General features: G+C 42.5%; 1 protein-coding gene across 2 annotated transcripts in view; it reads left to right on the top strand.

The window, feature by feature from the left end:
- Window positions 1–3,488: 3,488 nt before the first annotated feature.
- Window positions 3,489–15,535, top strand: part of KANK1 (KN motif and ankyrin repeat domains 1) — a 50,122-nt gene continuing 38,075 nt past the window's right edge. The window contains exon 1 of one of the 2 annotated variants that reach the window (XM_059492647.1): window positions 3,489–3,609. In XM_059492647.1, the coding sequence (XP_059348630.1) occupies window positions 3,573–3,609 (37 nt within the window). In that variant the 5' untranslated portion in view covers window positions 3,489–3,572. Of the gene's footprint in view, window positions 3,610–5,484; window positions 5,552–15,535 lie in introns of those variants that run through there. The other variant, XM_059492648.1, reaches the window with a different exon arrangement.

The following is a 15,535-nucleotide window of genomic DNA, read 5'->3' as shown; positions in this document are numbered from 1 at the left end:
GAACTGATCTATACATACTCAGATACTTGTGGTGCTGAAACACCAGAATAGGTATCAGTGACCTAGCAAGATGCGGCACAAAAAAGGAGCAAGGTTCTTTTCTCTTGTGACTAGGACAGGATTAGGACACAGGCTTTATGTTCTGCCTAAAAAATTGCCATTCTGGAAAAACCTGTAAAAGCTGGGGTGTCGTGAATGTTTGTAGAAACTGAGGATCATGTGTGTTTAAGGTTTCTGCTATTGAACCTCAGGGCAGAAGAGAGTTTGAATATCTAATGCAAACCACTTTAACAACTGCTTCATTGAGCAATAACTCTTCATACAGCTAGTCTCTGCTTGTTTTGCATTTGCCCTAGGATCTGTAAATCACAGTATTCACAGGCAAGCATGGGTTGAGCATGTAAAAACACATAGGCAAAGAGTTGAAGACTTGGGAATGGAATATACAAGCTCCTCTACTAATTTTCTTGTTTAAGATGTCTCTGCTGGAGAATATGCTTTGCTGCAGAGGAGACTAAGTTTTCCTCCTCTCTGGTATTTTGCTGTGCCTTGCCCACATGAGAGACTTGTGTCCAAATGCAGCTTCTGGGGTGTGTGCAGCTGGGGAATCACATGTGGCACAATTCTAAAAATGATCCATGTATGTGCTGCTGCAATTTCAGGAATTTGGTTCCCGATGTATGGCTCAAAGCACATTTTAGCAAAATTCCTTTCTTCCATGAGTTTGCTGAGTTAGATTAGATTTTTTTCTGTAATTGAAGAGGTGTTTACTAGACAGAATTTCAAGTCCTGCTACATGTAATATAAAACAAACAAAAAGCAAAACAAAAAAAAATCTAAACCAACCTACCATACCAAAAATATAGGAATAAATTCTTTTACTTAGCTAACAAATTATTAGATCCTATGTTTTCCTTTCTTTTCTTCATTTTCTTCTATCTGTTGGACTGAATTTACTTCCTGAATTATGTTATTAATCGTCACTAAAGCTCAGAAGCAGCCAGTGAGTTTGCTTGAGGTACTTGAGCCTGCATAACTTTGAAATTGGCAGAAGCATACTCACAAAGCCGTTTGTACCAGGTCAATTTCATCTCTTCAAGCCACAACAAAATGGAGATCTCAGACCTTGTTTAGATTTTCAGCATTATTTTTATTAACTTTGTCTCAATTCTCACCTCAATTACATTTGTTTCTTGCTATTGGGAAGCTCTCCTCATTGTGCCTGAGAATGGTGACTGTAACAGATTTTACTTTTAAACCCATGATGAGGCACGCCACAGTCAGGCCTCATTTTTGTGGTTGATCCACTCATACTTGGGACTGCAGTGCACCTAAAAGAGATGTCTCCCCCGGCAGGATCCCCTCCCACCCATCTGTCCGTACCCCTCCCTGGGGGCATGCTATGCTGTCAGGTCTCCCCTTGCACAGGGGATGTATTGAAAGCAGGGAAGCGTACCTCTTGTTACAGTGCTACCGAGACAGCACAGAGCTGTGCTGAACAAATTAGAAGTGGGTAAATAAATTCAGTTTTCTTTACGCTTGGTTGCAATGATAGAGATTGATACCCTGCTAACTGCAGCCTGCCCTGAGACAGGGGCTGTCCTGAGCTTCAGGACACATCCTGAACTTCACATGGAGGCTGACGATAATTTTTCAGTAAGCATTCACTGGGACTCAGTAGAAATTGCCTGTCTTTAGCTTAAAAGAATAACTTTATATCCTTCAGTAAGCAGTGATGGGAGTGATGCTTTAAAATCTCTCTGTTTGAAAGGAAATAGTTAATATTTTCCTAAAAGCTCACATGTTTAAAACTGCTGCCCCAGCTGCAAACTCTGTCAGCAACATGTTTTTCTTTTTTTTTCTTTCTTTTTTTTTTTTTTTTTTGCCATGCTTTATTGTTTCAGAAATTTTACAATTATCATTAGGCCAGGAATCTTGTGATGGGCCTCTATGCATCATGGCCTGTGTTGGATTCCTGCCTTATATTGCTGTTCGTAGCCTTAGCAGCTTCATGCTCTGCCCTCCACTGAACAAGAGACGGCAAACGTCAGTGTATAAGGCAGAGCTAGGGGAGGAGGAATTGCAATGAAGCTCTTTCTGCATTCTTGGAAAATTGATATTAGGACTGTACTAAAAATGAAGGTATTTGTGTTCTTGAAGGAGAAAGCAAAGTGGTATTAGCTTCTATGATACACTGACTGACAGAGAAGACTGGCTGTCATAGAAGACAGCCAGTCTTCTCTGTCAGTCAGTGTATCTCTGACTCAAATTCACATGGTGCCTGCGCTCATTAATTTCTTGATTTTCTTTTTCTTTGCTAATCTGCTTAGCTTTTAAATACTTTCCTGCACATACTATCAGAGCTCAATCAAATATAATTGGAAAAATTAGTTTCTTGAGGCGTTGTCAGCCCAAGTCAGATGGGGGTCAGCAAAGCAGTGTGTTGTTCATATGCCTAAGCTCCACCTATCTGAGTAAACAAAATAAAATGCTGTTTGGCCTGTAGAAAACTCAAAGCAGACTCAGGAAGAGGCATCTCTGCAGCCCCAGATGAGTCAGATCTTCTGTCCTGAAGTGAGATCTGTGATCAGGCTGCCCCCTGCACTGAAGGTGGGCAGGGAAGAAGGAACAGGAGCCGTACTGCAGAGCCAACAATTCTGGCTTTGCCGAGTCAGCAAGCAAACCACAGAACTGCTGCTGGTTTGGCCTCTGCCTCTCATTTGGCTTCATCTCGGCAGCCACCCACCCAAGAGGACAGTGCTCTTTTTCTGTACCTGCAGCATGAGCTTCAGGCAAATGCTTCTTATTGGTTCAATCTGCCATGTGTGGGTTGGAAGAAAACATTGCACCCAGAGAACCCATTGCTGCTGGAATTTGCAGCGGAGAGGTCTTGTAGCCAGCTGAGCACCATTCCTGACAGTGTCCATGCCTCCTCTGGTCCCCCCACCCTGCTGGCTTCCATACAGTAGCTGTTGGTGTCTGGGTTTGTCAGGCAGAGATGTCTGCTCTGGCTGCATCTCAGGCTTCTACCCTCACCTCCCCAGGGGGATATCTGAGCTCAGAAATTGCTCACTCATACAGTGCCTCTGGAGGTGCTCTTCACCTAAAAAATTCTCTAACCCTGCCTTTGCAAGATGTTGGGTAATCTAAAATTTTTTACACATGCCTGCAAATGAGGAATCTGCAGTGGTACAGGGGAGTTTAGAGACCAGCTGCAAAAAAAGCTGAAGGCAGGACAGAAAATCCAAGGCCAATATCAGATTCAGCTAATTGCATCCTCACTGACGACAGATCCAGAGGTTGTCAGAGAGCCACAGTTCAGCTTCAGTCACTTGGACACCCTTGGGGTTTGTGATAAATAGGATGCTGATTTAAGAGGAGCTTGATAGTGCTGCGCTGAAGTTTGCATTGAAGAGAGACTTTACTACTGCTTAATGTACCTAACTTCTTAAAACTACATGTTTTTAACTGCTTTTTACTTGTTTGTTCCAGGTTGCATGTCTGGTTGGACTTGATGCATGGCATTTGCATGACACTAAACAGCCTAGCTGTGGATGTGTCACTGAGCAAACATGGCCTCCCCAGCAAATACTAACGGCAGTGCTGCAGGTAACCGACCGGCAACGCTTCCCCCTTTGGATTATTAATTAAAAGAATTCTTACATTGTGCGAGCAGGAAAAGGAAGTAATGGCAGTTTAAATACTGAAAAACAGTTTCCTGGTAGATCAGAGCCCATCTGTTCGCCCCCCATCCCCCACCTCAATAATCTTTTAAATATTTATAGTGTGCAAAGTAGTTTGGGAAGACTTAAGGGCTGGCACTCAGTCATTCAGCATGCAGTGTTGTCTGCTCTCAAGGACCTACAGAGGCTTACTCTAGGCTCTGGGAGGCCTAGGGCTTTGCTGCAGAATCATGTGGCTGTTACACTGAGTCTGTAATAATTTGTGAGATTAATCAACTCTTAATGCATCAAATCCCCAGCCCTTCCTGGTCACTCTTACTGATCAGTCTAATTTTTGTTGCTTGCTTATCTGCAAAGCATAAAAACATTTCTCAAGCAATATCCTGAAGAGGTGTTCACTTTTTTGTTATTTTTAAGAACTTCCTGAACTGTCTGTTTTGGTTGTGTATACTCTGTGATATGGATTGCTTGGCATGTTCAAAGGTTGCTGAGGAGGGCTGGCAGGTCAGGAGGGGACAGAAATTGCAGAACAACTGATAACAACACATCAGCAGTGTTCCTCCTGCAGTTATGTCAATATTTTCCTCTTCTGATCACTGCACAAACATAGTTTTAGCCCACTAAAGCTGAGGTTGTTACAGTAGGATTACACGGAAAATGTCAAGTACATGGCAGGAACTTGTGAGTTGCTCACTGTGCTCACTGTAGAATTATTCTAATTAGAGCATGGGATTAAAACATTTTGTGTGCAGGATATTAGAAATATGGAGTGTCACTATGTGCAGTTTATGCAAAACAAGTGTTTTTTAAAAGCTAGCGAAAGTTGAATTAAGTCTTTGAATTGCTATTATCTGTTGATGATTTAAGGTTAAATTTACCAATGTTGTTGAATTTTGAGACTGCTGAAATAAGGTATTTCTACTCCCTTCCCCCATCCCCTTTTTATATAATTGGAAGTATATTCTTTAAGACAGAAACCATATCCTTTTGTAACCTTCAGTAACCCTTTTGAGAAGGTGGACTACAAAACCTCTCGTGTCTGACTTAACTGTAGCTGTTTGCTGCCTAAACCCTCCATGTAACTTGACTTTTGTTTGTAATATGCCTTTAACTTAAGTCATGCAGAAAAATTTCCTCTGCTTACAAGGAAAGAAAAATTGTGCATGGAGTGTTACTGATTGCTTTACTAATCTTTTTTCTCCCTGCAGTAGAGTTGTCTATTGAAAAAGTTGGTGGGCTGATGTGTAAGTCTAAAAGAAGCTAAATGCTTGTGCTGTTACTGCAAGATGAAGTTTTAGTTTCAGGATTGTTATGCAAACAAGGCTTCTTGCAGGATAAAGCTGTTTGTTACCTTATTCGTAGAAAGACACTCTAATAAATTATGAGTATTTAATTCAGAACTAAATTGGACAACATTTTGCAGATATTGTCAGGACTTGTTGGCTTTGCAAACCCTTGAGGCCAGTGTTCTAACATGCAGCTATGTACGCCTGTGTCTCCAAATCCTCAGCAGTTCATAATAGACAAAATATTGGGTGGCAAATACCTGTGATTTGTTGTGCTGCTGTGCTGCCTGGGAGAGAATGCCTTTGGATGAGCAGGAACTGATCTGGGCGTTGGAGGTACTGAAGCAAGTTTCTTAATTGCATGGAGCTCTACGAGTGGAAAGACAGACTTCAGGGGTGGTGTTTTCTGCGCCCTCTGAATCAATCAGCAGCAGGAAAAAGAACTAGAAAGACTTGTTAGGGACTACTAAGCCGCATTTATGTTACTTGAATATTTTGGCAAGTCTGACCACATGTTCAGCTTCATTCAAGTATGAAGTGACTAAGAAGCAAGCAGTGGTTTGCTTTGGTTAACTCGAGAATGTGAGTACTTGCACTATCAAATAATTATGCCTATGTGCCATTTCAGTAATTTTTTTCAGTGTACAAGCCTATATGGACTACTGCTGCTGCAGATGAAATCTGTCGGGGAATGCTTGAATTTGGAACTTGTTTCCATGAAAGGATCTAGCTGCTTTGTATTTGCATAGAGATTTTTTTTAAAAGGGATATTTATGGGAAGTAGATTTGCTGTAAATATTGTAGTGAGTGTGTATAAGAGATAAACTACAAAGCAAGTGATGACTTTATCATGAAAGCACCTATCATAAGTTTCTCCGTCTCTTGTCTATCTCAGTAAAGACATTAACCCTAAATGTGGTGAATAAATGACAGAGACTGTGATTTATGCTTCAGTATTGTTTGTCAATAGTTTTGTTTGCTGCTGACTTCAAAATTTTGATCACTCTGTTCACAGTTTCATTGCACAGAGGTCTTGTAGTGAACTGTATTTCTTTGGGCTGCAAGCTTATTTGTTCTTTTTTATCCAATTTGGAAGTTTTTGTGACTTCTTACTGATTTTGGACTAGGCTGTCAAAGCTGTGCTGTCTGCTCAGAAAAGAGCTGAATAAATTGGTGCTTGCAGAAAATTTTGCTGTATTTTATGAGGTGCTGGATAGTGTTTAGTTATAGGTTCTGGATAACTGTTTAGAGTTTTCCCTGGTGGCATGTGAGCTCACTGCTCAGTCCAGTAAACTCACCAGGGTTAAGGAGTGCAGTGCAAGTCCAGAGAATGCTGTGCAGTCATCCAAGAAGCTGCCTTGGGAGCTGGGAAATACCCTGTTGGGAGTCTGCAGTTGGTTTGGTACACGATACAAATTAATTTCTCTTTGCATAGTACAAGAAAAAAATAAATGAGGTGATTGTTTCTCTAAATAGTATTAGTGTCTCCATTAACTGCTGGGTGAAACTTCCAGTAATTGTTAGCTTCTGTGCTTGCTAGGACTGATGCATAATTCATCTATTTAATGAGGCTCTGCTAGCATTTCTGTAGTGATATCTGTAGAAATGTCTCTGAGTCAGCTACAAAAAGCACAAAGCACGAGCAGAAAACTTGCAGGGCAGTTTGGAAATAGCTCTGGATGGATTTTCACTCCTTTCACTAACAACCTCTTTGTGAAAACTTGCTTTTCAAAACGCAGGTTCTGAAAGGCACTGCATGGAATAAACTTCCAGTCTAATTCTATTTATTCTGATGTGGAAAACAAGGAAGCAGCAAAACAAACATAGGATTTAGATTTAGAAAAGATAAAGTATTAAAAACTGGTTTTGTCATTAACCATAATAAAAAACATGTTTTATTTTACTTCCCTAAGGACCTTATTCTCTATATCCAGAGACTGGAGAATTGTTAGTTTTTTCTTAACAGACATAAAAAAGCATTTCCACTTTTCTTGAGTAGGATGGGCTGCAGGGGTCAGTATAGCAAGGCTGTTGCACAAACCCTTTCTTTACTTCTGCTGTAAAGCAAATGCATATTATTTTCTGTATGCAGGGTCAGAGATTTCCCTGCTCTTTTCTCTTTCCTCCCTTTTGTCTCTGCCTTCTCCTCAGTGTAGTGTGTGGATTTATGTTTCCATGCCTTCCCACTCCATTTTAACATGCTTCTCTACATACAGAAGCACAGCATCCTGCAAACACATTCATTTGAACTGTTTACCTGTATGTTTAACGCTGCTCCATGCTTTAGATTCCTGCACAATTCTTAAAGCAGTGGCATTGCAGCACCTGTACACCATTTTCACCGTTAGTGCACCTGTAAAGCAAGGAACTGCTGCTGTGATAGCCAGTCTGCAGCTCTCGAGTGTCTTTGCTTCCAGTGTACTCTTTTCACTCTTTTCACTCACTGATCTGGGCATCCACCTCCATTCCTTGCAGCAAGCCAGGACTGTGGGACCAGAGGTGCTTTGATGAGAGATACAAACCATATCTGGACCACTGTTTCCTCTGCAGGAGCTTCTGGTCAGATTTTCTTTGTATCTGAGCTGTTTTCTTAACTCCTACATAAAGTTATAACTATACACCAGTTAGTCAGAGAATGAGGCCATTACGAAAAGCTGCTGCCTGAATTAATTTTGTTTGAGATACTAACGTCAGCATGACTCAAAGACCAAATGTTTAATAAATGTGTTTTCCATCTGCTGGTATATAAATGCTTGAGCAACTGTTGAAAAGTATTATGAAAACCCCAGTTAACTTATTAACCCTTTTAATTGAGGCCAGTAAATACAACATTTACTTAGAGCAAATGTTTTAATCATACACATCCTCTGCATTGATTTGTAACAACTCTTACCAAAGATGTGTAGACACACTTTTCTTTCAGTTACTGTATTATTTGATTTATAGTCCCTCTGTAAATTGATTCCATTTTCTTCATTCATTTTAGGTAATATGCACAGAATTTTGCATTATTTCTTGCCTCATGATGTAAATATAGTCCAAGCAGAAAGTGTGCACCAGAACATTACCGCTGTTACTAATTTGTGCAGAATATCCACCATTCTTCATTACAGACCATCCATCTGGGAACTTACACACCTAAATGAGTTAGCAGTTGAAAGTGTTTGATTGCCACGTAGTAGTCCATCTGCCAGAGCCTTTCCTCCTGAGTGGTGCATGTGCCTGCCCTGGGAGCCAGCTGCCGGCCGCTCTCGCTGCTTCCTGCATGGTGGCTGTCACTGTGGCATGGCTGCAGTGCTACTGCCACAACCAGCTCTGCGCTCAGTAGCCTCTGAGTTTACTTTGTTTAGCAGATGCAAGTGACCAGGATTCAGGAGAGTTTGTCTTTTTACCTAATCAGTCATGCAAGGACAATTTGTTTGAGTCAGGACTGTGTGATGACAGACTATTTAAACCTATTCCTCCCCTACCATGTTCCCTGCTCCAAGCCTGTTTCCAATAATTTTCAGAATTAATGGAGATGGGTGTATGCCCAAGTGTGTGTTTTAGTAGCTGGTGAAAGGCTCCTGCCATCAGGAGAGCCTGCTCCATTGGCCTGCAGTCTTGAGCTTTTGGGATGGGCAGACAGCTGTCACTGGGATCCAGCAGGAGCCTCACCCACAAGTGATCCTGTGAGTCACTCTGGTGGTGCCCAGTATTTAAAAACAAGCTAGGGTGGGACCCTGAAATCTGTGGGGAGAAGGGTGAGTGAGCCTTCAGTGATTTCACATAATCTCTATCGTAAGTCATATCAAAATTTTCATCAGTGCGCTGTAGTACATTCACTGATGCCAGATTTGCCTTAAGGACAGATGGCTGGGGCTGAAGCACGTGATCTCACAATGAATGCATCTTTTTACTTGAATTAGTAATTGCTTCTGCAACTTCTAGTTGATGACTTTAATCCAAAGATGCATTTACCCCTGCAGCAGAAAGCTTAAAAATTTAGTGACTTGCATTTGCCCAACTTAAAGGCCTTTATGGGACTGCAGAGGGCCAGTGACCACACATCTTCTTTTACTCAGGAGTTGTTGCCCAAAGTTGTTGACCAGTGCTACAGGTCTGATTTTGGATTCTGGTGGAAAGGTAGGCATCAGGAAGAAGTACCTTAAATACAAAAAAAGAATACCTTAAATACAGTGTCATTGGAAGTTGGGGACATAGGAGTCTGCTCTGGATAGCCCAGTCCTTAGAAATAGAGATTGCATGTGGTGGGAAAGAGATGGCCCAAGATACAAAACAATGATATGCAGATGCTGATGCTCTGCAGGAGGACAAAGTGGCCTTGAGAAAAAGAAGAGGTTTAATTGACCTGTCTTTTTGTCAGAGATTACTGCAGTTGTGTCTTGTTCTGGATTACTTTCTGGAGCTGCCCAGATTCTTACATCTCACTTAGGCAGAGGACTGTGTTCATTCTCTCTGATGAAAGCTTGCTCATGGAGCAATGCTCTCCTTCCCTGGGATGTTGTGATACACTTGTGTGGGCAGCACCTGGACGTTCTCCTGTGGCCTGCTGCTGCTCCCTGTGGAAATACATGTCCTTTACACCCTGGGAGGCAGCTAAGGGTGCTCATCTTGTATTTTAGGGTTTTCTAGGGACTCAACAGGCACATATTGCTGTTTGTGGTACCATGCAGCCTTACTGAACTGGAGATTAGCAGTGATAAAACTCCCAAGTTCTCATGATGGAAGTCACTGCTTTGCACTGTCTGGTGGCAGCTGGGGTGAGGGTAAGGAGCAAGCACCAGAAACAGGACAGGCACCTGTCACAGGAAAAACACCAAGAATGAACTTTTTCCGGACCTGAAAAATTATTCTCTCTTCATTGTCTGCCTTTCCCCACTTACAAGACACATAACTCAGTAAATTTTCCCCAAAACTATTCTACAGTATTCCTCACTTCCCAGATTATTCTGCATTTAAAAAGCATTTAATGAATAATGCATATGAATCTCCTCCCTGTGGGAAGGGAAGATATTTTATTCACTTTAAAAGTATATAGTCCCTCAGGAAAATTACTTGGATGAAAATAGCCTGATGACAGTTGCTTGTCCTTCTGTTTGTAAACATGTGAGTGCCTACATTTAGACATGTTCCTTACAAAAGGCTTACTATGGAGCAGAAGTCCTTGAGAAGCTTCTTGTAGTGGTCACCTCTCTCCTCCTTCTCTTTTGAGCCATTTGTAAGGCTTTGTATTAGAGATGACAGAAGGGCAGCCCTTCCTGTATCATGTTTCCACCGCACTTTTAGGGGCTGAGGGAGCACTTGGACTTCCCACGTTGGCATTGCTGCTGTATCTCCATTTCCTTCCTCTGGTAACCTGACTCCCCTTGGTAGCAGAGTACTATTTCTGCCAGGATGTCCCAGTGTAACCAGCTCTGAGCTTTGGAACAACAGCATGCTTGTGTCTATCCTCCTCTTTTTATTTCTGTCATTCCCTCCTCTGATTTCATCCAGAAATTACACTTACCACATTGGCAGAAAGCAGTGGTTGACCTCTGCTGTGGGATATAGGTTGGGGTGTCTGGGGGGAATTAGCAGATCTGCCAGGTCTAAAAAGGGCTCTTCTGCTCCCTATCTCTCTAAAACTCTTTAGAGCATATTCTCAGTCTCTTATTTGTTCTTTTTTATCCAATTTGGAAGTTTTTGTGACTTCTTACTGATTTTGGACTAGGCTGTCAAAGCTGTGCTGTCTGCTTAGAAAAGAGCTGAAAACTTTCTTTTTCTGACTCTTCACATAGACTTTGACAAAACTAAATGCTCAGACACTTGGAGAGGTAGGTGAGTGTGCAATCTAGTCATACTTGTTCATGTTTTCTGTCTGTCCTTCCCTACCTTTTGCAAAACCTTCTGACCCATAGAAGTAGGTAATGTGACCCTTACCCCTTCTCACAGTCCATCCCTTTATTTTGCCCAATGTCTCCTCCCTAGTTATCTTGCACTGTAATTAATGTTTTACAGAACTGTTTCCTCTTTTTTAAATTAATATATTCTTGTATCTTTTTTCTTTATAACAGTCTGTTGATTTCCTTCAACATATATAAGGGCCTGTCTGGGATAGTTTTGCCCTTCTGTATTTGTTTGAAAGCTGCGGGGGGGCAAGGGGGGAAGAGAGGGGCCACAGACTTTTTAATATCTGAGTTTGAAGGTTTGGTCAGATTAGGATGAGGATCAAATTACCTGATAATTGGGAGCAGACAGTACTCCCTATGTAAACCAGACATCCCTTGTCTGGAGCAGTCTCTTACTGCTGAGGGGCATGTTGGTGTATTCCTAGCCCCTTCCCTACCCTTGCTTCACACAACCAACCTCTCTGCCTGGAGCACTGTCATATGGTTTGCAGATCAAGTAATAGAAAGGAAACACTTGTGCAACTCTGCTGCTGTTACTGCAATTTCAGGTCTAATACTAGTAAATAGGTCAATTTTTAACACTTCACGTACACTGCTTCATAAATCTAAAATGTGCAGCTTTCAAAAAAAAACCAGTACAGTGCAAGAAAATAAAGTGAAGCGCATGGCCATGGTTGAAAAAAGTGGACTAATGTTTGCATATGATACAAGCATAAAGGTTAGATCAGGGCAGTCAGGTTTCAAGGACTTACAAATGTCACCAGGGTTTTTTTACTTCAGTAAGCCCATGGCTAAGTCCTTTCTCCCCCTTTCCTCTTCTCCCCTCCCTCCAGCAGATTCTTTAATTTTAGATATCTTTTTCCATATCTTAAGTTACAAAATTTAAAAAAGGTATTCCTGTCTAGAATCATTCTCTTCTCTTCTGCTTCTGTTGTCTGTTTTTTGTATGTGGAGACAGATGGCTGTTACATAGCTTGTAAGATTGTCAGGACCCAAGTGTGCTTACATAGCTGTGCACCCACTGCATCACCCTTTAGACTTTCACCATTCTCCCTCGTCATCATTAGTTACAGGCCTGTTCCCTTCCTCTCTCTCAGACACTGTGTCTGCCGTCCAGGATGCTTGTCCTTCCCTTTTTGCTCCCTAATACTCAGTGCCTTTTTCCAGTGCTTGGTTTCTCCCCAGCTCTCTCCAGGGATGCAAAGGGACTTCTGCAAGTCTGTACTCTGAAGAGTGTAGACTGATACCCAGCCTTCCTCTGCCTCTGCTTCCTCACAACCCATTTTCAGTGCTCTGGAAAATGCAATGTTGACAATTTTGAGCAAATTACTTATCTGTCCCTTTACAGAGAAAAGTTGTAAGACTAAAACTCTGCAAACATAAATGTGGCTCAGCCACCCCATTTCAGCCCACAGAACAAGTCACCATCACAGCAGCAGGAGAGACATCTCTCTGTGAAACTGTATGTAGTGTCTCTTCATCCAGTCCAGCTTTACTGTCCATCGTCAATCCTGCTACTGTGTGATGTCCTGGTAAACTGACCTGATCTCCTTCTCTGACAAGGTGACTTGCTTAGTGGATGAGGGAAAGGTTGTGGATGTTTCTGCCAGGACTAAGTGAGCCTTTGACACTGTTTCCCACAGCATTCTCCTGGAGAAATAGGCTGCTCATGGCTCAGTGGCTTTACCCACTGCTGACTGGGTGAAAAACCATCTGGATGGCCAGGCCTCAAGCTGGAGGATGCTGATGGATGGAGTTACATCCACCTGGTTGCCGGTCACCAGTGGTGTTCCCCAGGGCTCAGTACTGGGGCCAGTTCTCTTTGAGGTTTTTATGGATGATCTGGATGAGGGCATATCAAGCAGTTTAGAGACAACACCAACTCCAGCAGAAGTGTTGATCTGCTGGAGGGCAGGAAGGCTCTGCAGAGGGATCTGGACAGGCTGGAGCATGGGCCGAGCCCAGTGGTGTGAGGCTCAACAAGGCCCAGTGCTGGGCCCTGCCCTTGGGTCACAGCAACCCCAGGCAGTGCCACAGGCTGGGGCAGAGTGGCTGCAAAGCTGCCACAGGAAAAGGCCCTGGGGGTGCTGGTGACAGCAGCTGAGCGTGAGCCAGCAGTGCCCAGGTGGCCAAGAAGGCCAATGGCATCCTGGCCTGTGCCAGCAATGGTGTGGCCAGCAGGAGCAGGGCAGGGATTGTCCCCCTGTACTCAGCACTGGTGAGGCCACACCTCAAATCCTGTGTGCATTTCTGGGCCACTCACTCCAAGAAGGATATGGTGGTGCTGGAGGGAGACCACAGAAGGGCAGTAGAGCTTGGGAAGGGTCTGGAACACAAGTTGTTTAAGGAGTGGCTAAGGGAGCTGGAGTTGTTTAGCCTAAAGAAAAGGAGGCTCAGGAGGACTGTATCACTCTCTACAGCTGCCAGAAAGGAGAGGGTAGCCAGGTGGGGGTCAGCCTCTTCTCCTACGGAACAAGTGATGTGAGGCAAAGGCCTCAAGTTGTGTCGGGGAAGGCTGGATAGGAATTCTTCACCGAAATGTTTGCCAAGTTTGGAACAGGCTTCTCAGGGAAGTGGTGGAAACACCATCTCTGAAGGTGTTTAAAAGATGTGTACATGCGGTGCTTGGGAACAGACATGTTCATGTAGTGAACATGAAAGTGTTAATAGTTGATGATCATAAAGGTCTTTTGCAACCTAAAAATTTCTGTGATTTTATGATTCTAAGGAAAAAAAAAAAGTCACCAGATATGAAGGCTTGAATTGTCTACTTGCTCCCACAACAAAACTTCTTACCATAAGCTTTCCCAGGCAATCAAATTGGCATTACTTACCTGGGATACACAAAATATCAAGTAGTTGAAGTTCATTCTGTGTGATTCCAAACTAGATGTACACTTAAAAATAATATGGGGAGCATTTATCAGTTGCACCTGAAAACATATATTTGACGCTGTGACTTAAAATGCATCCTGGACCACCCCAGCTTGGGAAGTCTCTGAGTTGCAGGTTTCTGTACACCAAGGGAAGAAGTATGTTTGCTTGCTTCTTAGGCCCTTCCAGAGGCATCCGCTAGAGAGGAGATGGCTGTGCAGATCAGTTTCATGTCTGACCTCAGTGGCTAGCAGGTTTTAAATCATTCTGTGGAAACCAGATGCCAAATTCTGGAAGGCTGTAAAGAAAAAAGCCAGAATAGCACATGCCCATTCTCTCACAAATTAAAATCTAGAAGAACTCCATATCTAGTCTGCATCAAAATGCAGCAGCTGTTTTTGGGGATAGGAACATAAACCTGACAGTAGTGAGTATGGCCAAGCTCTGTTCTCCCCTGAACTGGATCTCTGTAATCAGGCAGATTATTTCATTCTTTCCAAGCAGAGCCACACCATTGCTGAGGAAATGGTCTGTTGGAGGCATGTGTTTTAAAGAGCTGTGTTTCATCCATCGCCTTTCACAGATCCATTGTGCTCTCTCTGCCTTTTGTTTTCAAAAGGGGTGTGAAATAACCTGCTTTTTAGATAAGAATTTATCAGCTGGATGGCTGCCCATGCACCAAACCTTACATTCCCTCTGCTTCGGACCAAGTCAGGTTTTTTAGTCACTGGGGAGCTGTGCTCTGACCTCAGTTTTGTTTCTACTGCAAACAGTAGCTGAATGAGTTTATTTGACATTTTAATGGTCTCAAAGGCCAAGAAAATAAATACGTATATGCTCTTTGCCTTTAGGTTTAGCTGGTGACTCCACATTTGAATTGCTGGACAAGGGCTGATGTACTGATACACGCTTTGGGTTATTGTATGGACTCATGAGGTCTTTTCAGCGTGCTGACTAACAGAGTTTTGAGGACAGTCTACTCAAGGTGCATGACTTGATAAAGTGCCTGTTCAAATGTCGAGCCCTCAAAACTGCAGAGTAATGATAAACAGATGGAGCATGTGTAGACAGCTGCTAAAATCTGTTCTTCTCTAAACAGGATATCATGCTGTCTTTTTTTAGAAAAATGCAACCATATAATGTTAAGATTTTTTTTTTTTTTTCTCTGAGCAGAATCCCAACTGGATTCTGGCCATTCTCTTCTCTTCACCTCCCTATTCCAAGTGTCATGTTTGTTTTCACAACAGAAAACTACTTGGCTATTTTAATGAGCTCCCCTGCTGATGGAGCTAGAGATGCCCACCACTAACACACAATCGTGCTTTGCACTGCTTATTCTCACCTGGCTGGTTGAAAGATAGGGCTTAAAAAGCAGCAAGCACAAAGTGGTGGCTGCAGGCCAGGCAGTGTTTAAAGGGCTGTGAATTGAAAACATGGATTGAGTGTCAGCTACCCTAGAGTTTTTCTGTTTTCTGGCAGAAGCTTCAAACTATGGTTAGGAACTGTTCCCAAATAATATTTTGTGGAGAGCTGCTTTTCTTCATGCATAGGGTTGTTAGAGCACAAACCAAACCCAGTTCATTTAAAATTCACTATCTTTGTGGTCCATAGATGAAACAAGTTGGGTTCTTCAGACTTATTTTGTGAGCTCATGGTTTATACTGGATACATCAATGACTTGTAATTCAAGGAAATAATTTTAAATTACCTAGAGGGCAGAACCTACTTTAGAGTCCAAAAGCTGATGCCTGGAAGTATTGTATATTACTTTGCTTCATATTAAATGCCACTGAAACTATCA

Source organism: Ammospiza nelsoni, chromosome Z (assembly GCF_027579445.1).
Source record: "Ammospiza nelsoni isolate bAmmNel1 chromosome Z, bAmmNel1.pri, whole genome shotgun sequence".
Lineage (NCBI taxonomy): Eukaryota > Metazoa > Chordata > Aves > Passeriformes > Passerellidae > Ammospiza > Ammospiza nelsoni.
The sequence above is the reverse complement of the archived record's forward strand: the minus strand, read 5'-3'. Positions and strand labels throughout refer to the sequence as shown.